The sequence below is a fragment of the Salvelinus sp. IW2-2015 genome, unplaced genomic scaffold (assembly GCF_002910315.2).
Source record: "Salvelinus sp. IW2-2015 unplaced genomic scaffold, ASM291031v2 Un_scaffold4656, whole genome shotgun sequence".
Lineage (NCBI taxonomy): Eukaryota > Metazoa > Chordata > Actinopteri > Salmoniformes > Salmonidae > Salvelinus > Salvelinus sp. IW2-2015.
The window spans coordinates 28,889-35,767 of NW_019945925.1; the positions used below are offsets into that span (position 1 = coordinate 28,889).

General features: G+C 45.2%; 1 protein-coding gene across 1 annotated transcript; it reads left to right on the forward strand.

Annotated features, from left to right (window-relative positions):
- The first annotated feature begins 679 nt into the window (after positions 1-679).
- Positions 680-6,621, forward strand: LOC112077528 (unconventional myosin-X-like). The gene is made up of 3 exons (XM_024144026.2): positions 680-866; positions 1,276-1,375; positions 6,474-6,621. The coding sequence occupies exons 1-3, from the start codon at positions 701-703 to the stop codon at positions 6,619-6,621; spliced, it is 414 nt and encodes a 137-aa protein (XP_023999794.2). The 5' UTR covers positions 680-700.
- The last annotated feature ends 258 nt before the right edge of the window (positions 6,622-6,879 follow it).

The following is a 6,879-nucleotide window of genomic DNA, read 5'->3' on the forward strand; positions in this document are numbered from 1 at the left end:
AGGACACCACAGGTTAGAGACAGGTTATCCACTATGTCCCTGTAGACAGAGGATAGACACCACAGGTTAGAGACAGTTTTTCAACAGGACAATGACCCAAAACACACCTAAAGTCTCTAAGGGCTATTTGACCAAGAAGGAGAGTGATGGAGTGCTGCGTCAGATGACCTGACCTCAACAATCACCTGACCTCAACCCGTTTGGGATGAGTTGGACCGCAGACTAAAGAMAAAGCAGCCAACAAGTGCTCAGCACATGTGGGAACTCCTTCAAGACTTTTGAAAAGCATTCCAGGTGACTACCTCATGAAGCTGGTTGAGAGAATGCCAAGAGTATGCAAAGCTATCAAGGCAAAGGGTGTCTACTTTGAATAATCTCAAATCTAAAATATATTTTGATTTGTTTAACAGTTTTTTTTGGTAACTACATGATTCCATATGTGTTATTTCATAGTTTCGATATCTTCACTATTATTCTATAATGTACAAAATAGTCAAAATAAAGAAAAACCCTGGAATGAGTAGGTGTTTCCAAACTTTTGACTGGTACTGTATATATTTTTGGAACCATCATGAACATTTAACAACTGATATTTTTTATATTTTGATATGTATTTTATATTTTTGATATATTTTGTCTGTTCTCAGTACTGGACCTTAATTTCCTTCTCTCTCTCTTCCCAGGTTGGCTTCACAAGGAGATGAGGGCTAAGAGTCTGAAACTGAAGAAGAGGTGGTTTGTCTTAACCTCTAACTCTCTGGACTACTACAAGTCTTCAGAGCGCAGTGTGTCCAAGCTGGGGACCCTGGTCCTCAACAGTCTCTGCTCTGTGGTCCAGCCCGACGAGAAGGTCTACAAGGACACAGGTAGGGTAGAGACTGAGAACGTGGCACCCTTTTCCCTTCATAGTGCCAATAGGGCTCTGCTCAAAAGAAGTGTCCTATATAGGGAATAGGGTGCCATTTGGGATACAGACTGGGAGAGTAGTGGCCTGTGCTCCGCGTTGCATTTCTAGCCTGGTCCCAGATCTGTTTGTGCCGTCTTGACAGTTCCTATTAGTGACAAAGACCATAAGTGTTGGCAAGACAGCAGAAAATACATCTGGGACCAGGCTAATGCATTTCAGTCAGTCATGGTAAAAATTAATGTGTGTCTGTCGACCATACAATAATACTCTGTCGTAATCACACCTGAGATTGATTTGCTATCGTACTATGTCAATGCTCCTTGAATCACTCTGACTATACTATGGCCCCCCCCCAACTCCCCCACTAGGTTACTGGAGCATCGTCGTCCACGGMCGTAAACACTCGTACCACCTCTACACCAAACTACTGAACGAGGCTATGCGCTGGGCGTCGGCCATACAGGGGGTGTACAACAACTGTCTATACTTTAAACAACTGGTTACAATATTATGACTTGTGTTTGTTTCCCCTCTGTGGCCGGGACGTTATGGGAAACTGTAAATTATCTAATGATAGCAAACATCATCTTAATAAATACCGATTAATGGGATAATAACAGGAGGGATGATGTTTATATTAATGCGATTAACAAACTAAGAATATAGTAGAGAGCCAGAATCGACAATAACTATTAGCTTTTCGCATAATTTGTTGGGTGACTGCTGACTGAAGACATTTAGAGCCGTGATGAGATTAAATACGATCCCAATGGAATTAGCCTTGGTCCTGGAAGCAGGCTAGCTCCACAGAATAAATCTCATGGTTTATACCATAACATATCCTACCTGCCCCATCCATCTTTAGTGCAACCGGATTACGGATTCAATTGACAGGATCACCAAGATATCCTGGCTTAATCCCTTATCCTAGTTTTTGTGCCAACAGGCCCCTGGAGGTAAATTAAAGTACGCCTTTAAGGTGGAAGGGAAAAAGTACCCTTTAAGTGGAACTGGCAGTAATAAAGTACCTAAGATGAACTGGGAGGAAATAAAGCCTTTAAGGTGGAACTGCGACCGTAAATAAAGTACCTTTAAGGTGGAACTGGAGAGTATACCCCTTTAAGGTGGAACTGGAAGGTAAATTAAAGTACCCTTAAGGTGGAAACTGGAGGTAAATAAAGTCACTTAAAGATGGAACTTGAGGAGAGAGATAGCGCAGGTGCCCCCGGCTGGGCAGGAAGGGGACTCATAAACAGGAGAGGAAGGGTGCCAGTGGGCTGAATTGCGAGCTGTTGGCTGGGCACGTGATTGGTCTGCTTGTGAGTCTCTGACGTAGCTCGTCTCCGGAGCGGGGAACTGGAGGATGCCCTGGAATGATAGGCACGGTTGCAGACCAGCCTCATCTCTGCAGAGAGTTGAAGTCTTCATGCCCTCATCCTGCAGGCTGGCAATAGCCATTCCGGGGAGAAGAGGAGGGGACAGAAGAGAGAGGACTTGATTAACAAAAGCATGGTGAGAGACAAGCCACGGGGCTTCATACATTATACAGAATGGTAAAACTGTACGGTTTGTAGAAAGAAGTCCTTGGAGGTTTTAGAAGAGGTTGTAAAGTTCCTTGGAGGGTTAGAAGGTTGTAAGAAGAGTGGAGATAGAGAGGTTGTAGAAGAAGTCCTTGAGGATTTAGAGGTTGTAGAAGAAGTCCTATTGGATTAAAAGAGGTTGTAGAAGAAGTCCCTGGAAGGTTAGGGGAGAAGTCCCTTGGAGGGTTAGAGAGGTAGTAAGAAAAGTCTTGAGGGTTAAAGAGGTAGTAGAAGAAGTCCCTTGGAGGGTTAAAGAGAGTAGTAGAAGAAGTCTTGAGGGTTTAGAGAGGTAGTAGAATAAGTCCCTTGGGGGAGGGAGTAGTAGAATAAGTCCTTGGAGGTAAAGAGGTAGTAGAATAAGTCCTTGGAGGGTTAAGAGGTAGTAGAATAAGTCCTTGGAGGTTAAAAGAGGTAGTAGAAGAAGTCCTTGGAGGGTTAAAGAGGTAGTAGAAGAAGTCCTTGGAGGGTTAAAAGAGTAGTAGAAGAGTCCTTGGAGGGTTAAAGAGGTAGTAGAAAGAAAGTCCTTGGAGGGGTTAAAGGGGAGAAGAAGTCCTTGGAGGGTTAGAGAGGTAAGTAGAAGAAGTCCTTGGAGGGTAAAGAGGTAGTAGAAGAAGTCCTTGGAGGGTTAGGGGAGTGACTTGGACGGTTAAGAGAGGTTGTAGAAAGAAGTCCTTGGAGGTTAAAGAGGGAGTAGAAGAAGTCCCCCCCCCCCCCCTTTTATTTGGGAATAGGGGGGTTTTTAGAGAGGTTGTAAGAGAAAGTCCTTTGGGGGTTAGAGAGGTAGTAGAAAGAAGTCCTTGGAGGGTGGTCCTTGGAGAGTAAAGAAGGTATAGAGAAGTTCTTGGAGGGTTAAGAGGTTGTTAGAAGAAGTCCTTGGAGGTTAGAGAGGTTGTAGACACACCACGCCGACGCGCGCGCGCAGCTAGAGAGGTAAGTAGAAGAAGTCCTCTGGAGGGTTAGAGAGTTAGTAGAAGAAGTCCTGAGGTTAAAAGAAGGTGTAGAAGAAGTCTTGAAGGATGAAGAGGATTGTGCAGAAGTCCTTGAGGGTTAATGAGAGGTTGTAGAAAGAAAGTCCCTTGGACGGTTAGAGAAGGTTGTACGAACGAGTCCTTGACGGTTAGAGAGGTTGTAGAAAGAAGTCCCTTGGAGGATGAAAGAGGGTGTAGAGAAGTCCTTGAGGTTAGAAGAGGTGTAGAAGTCCTTGGAGTTCAGAGAGGTTGTAGAAGACGTCTTGACTAGGTATGGGAGAAGGAAGTCCTTTGAGGGTTAAAGATGGTAGTAAGAAGAAGTCCTTGGAGGGTTAGAGAGGTTGTTTAGAAGATAGTCCTTGAGGTTAGAGAGGTAGTAAAGCAGTCTTGGAGGTAAGAGTGTAGAGAAGTCTTGAGGGTTTAGAGAGGTGGGGACCTTGGAGGGTTAGAGAGGTTGTAGAAGAAGTCCTTGGAGGGTTTAAGAGAGGTAGTGATAGAAGTCCTTGAGGGTTAAGAGAGGTTAGTAAGAGTCCTTGGGAGGTTAAAGAGGTAGTAGAAGAAGTCCATTGGAGGAATGAAAAGAGGTTGTAGAAGAAGTCCTTGGAGGGTTAGCGGGTCGGGGTTTGGGAGGGTTAGAGAGGTGTAGAAGAGTACTTGCGGGTTAGAGAGGTAGTAGAAGAAGTCCTGTGGCGGGTTAGAGAGGTTAGTGAAAGAAGCCTTGGAAGGGTTAAGAGAGGTAGTAGATAGAAGTTCTTGGAGGGTTAAAGAGGTAGTGAAGGAAGTCCTTGGAGGATTTAGAGGTTGTAAGAGAAGTCCTTGGGGGTTTAGAGAGGTTGTAGACAGAAGTCCTTTGGAGGGTTAGAGATGGTAGTAGAAGAAGTCCTTGGAGGGTTAGAGAGGGTATAGAGATGTCCTTGAGGTTAAAGAGGATATAAGAAGAAGGTCCTTGGGGGGGAGGAGAGGTAGTAGAAGAAGTCCTTGGAGGGTTAAAGAGGTAGTAGAAAGAAGTCCTTGGAGGGTTATAAGGGGTATAGAAAAGTCCTTGGAGGGTTAAGAGAGAGGTTGAAAGTCCCTTGGAGGGTTAGAGAGGTAGTAGAGAGAAGTCTTGGAGGGTTAGAGAGGCGGGGTTAGGGGGGGTTGGGGAGGTTGTAAGAAGAAAGTCCTGAGGGTTTAGAGAGGTTGTAGAAAGTCCTGGAGGGTTAGAGAGGTAGTAGAGAAGTCCTTGGGGTTGGGTTTTGAGAATTGGGAGGTTAAGAGGTAGTAGAAGAAGTCTTGGAGGTTTAGAGAGGTTGTTGTGGTTAAAACAGTAACAACTCACGGTGGATGTTGACCTCCCCGTAGGCGAGAGGCAGCAGCGGGGCGTTGGAGGGGGTGCGGGTATATCTGAGGATAGGGTCCTCCAGTATCATCTGGTTCCACGGCCCTCCATGTTCAGACTGCTCCTCCTGGGGGGGGGGACGACGACGACACACACAGGAGGTTAGGGTCAGAGGTCAAACTAGTCCTGGTTTGTAGTCTGGAATCAAAAACATGAATACAAGCCATCAGTTCGCTTGAAAACAGGCCAATCTGTTGTGTGGCTTGCCAACTCCTGTGGACCATAGCAAACACTAGGGGGGGTGGGACCATATCATTATACTTAGGGGGGTGGGGAACCAATAATCATTTTATACTTAGGGGGGGTGGGAGCATAATTTCATTATACTAATGGGGGGGTGGACCATAATCCATTACACTATGGGGGGTGGGACCATAATTCATTACACTATGGGGGGTGGGACCATAATTCATTATACTAATGGGGGGTGGGACCATAATTCATTATACATGGGGGGTGGGACCATAATTCATTTTTATACTATGGGGTGGTGGGACCATAATTCCATTTAAACTAAGGGGGTGGGACATAATTTCATTATACCATGGGGGGATGGGACCATAAATCATTATACTGATCATGGGGGGTGGGACCCAATTAATTCATTATACTTAAGGGGGGTGGACCAAATAATTCCATTATAGCCTTAAGGGGGTGGGAACCATAATTCATTAATACCATGGGGGGTGGGAAAACCAAAATCAATTATACTATGGGGGGTGGGACCATAATCAATTATACTATGGGGGGTGGACCAATATTCATTATACCAATGGGGGGGTGGGACCATAAATCATTATACAATGGGGTGGGACCATAAATGCATTATACTATGGGGTGGGAACCATAATCATTACAACTTAAGGGGGTGGGACCATAAATCATTATACTAATGGGGGGTGGGACCATAATTCATATACTTAAAGGGGGTGGACCCATAAATCATTATACTATGGGGGTGGGACCATAATTCTTATACTATGGGGGGTGGGACCATTAAATCATTATACTATGGGGGTGGGACCATAATTCATTATACTAGGGGGGTGGGACCATAAATCAATTATACTGATGGGGGTGGGACCATAAATCATTATACACTTAAGGGGGGTGGGAACCATAATTCATTAACTATGGGGGGTGGGACCCATAATTCATTATACTATGGGGGGGTGGGACCATAATTCATATACTAATGGGGGGTGGGACCATAATTCATTATACTATGGGTGGGACCATAAATCATATACTTAAGGGGGGGGACTGCTAATTCCATTATATATGGGGGGGGGTGGGAACCATAAATATTATACTATGGGGGCTGCTTACAGGGCATATCCGGAAAGAATTCAGACCACCTTGAACCTTTTTACGCACATTTTGTTACGTTTACAGGCCTGTTCTAAATGGATTATATTGTTTTTTTTTTGCTCATCAATGCTACCACAAAATACCCCATAATGACAAATAAAAAAACAGAAAGTATTCAGACCCTTTAACTCAGTACTTTGTTGAAGCCACCTTTGGCAGCGATTACAGCATGATTCCTTCTTTTTTGGGTATGACGCTAAAGCTTGGCAACACCTGTATTTGGGGAGTTTCTCCCATTCTTCTCTGTAGATTCCTCTCATGTTCTGCAGGTGGATGGGGAGCGTCGCTGCACAGGCTATTCAGGTTCTCCAGAGAATGTTCGATCGAGGTTCAAGTCTGGGCTCCCTGGTTGGGCCACTCAAGGACATTCAGAAATGTGTCCGAAGCCACTCCTGCGCTGTCTTGCTGTGTGCTTAGGCGTCGAGGTCCTGTTGGGAAGGTAACCGTCACCCCAAGTCTGAGGTACTGAGCGCTCTGGAGCAGGTTTTCAATCAAGGATCTCTCTGTAATTTGCTCTGTTCATCCTTCCCATGATCCTGACTAAGTCTCCAGTCCCTGCGCTGAAAAACATCCCCACAGCATGATGCTGCCAACCCTACACATGCTTCACACCGGAGGGATGGTGCCAGGGTTTCCTCCAAACTGAAATGGCTTGGCATTCAGGCCAAAGAGTTC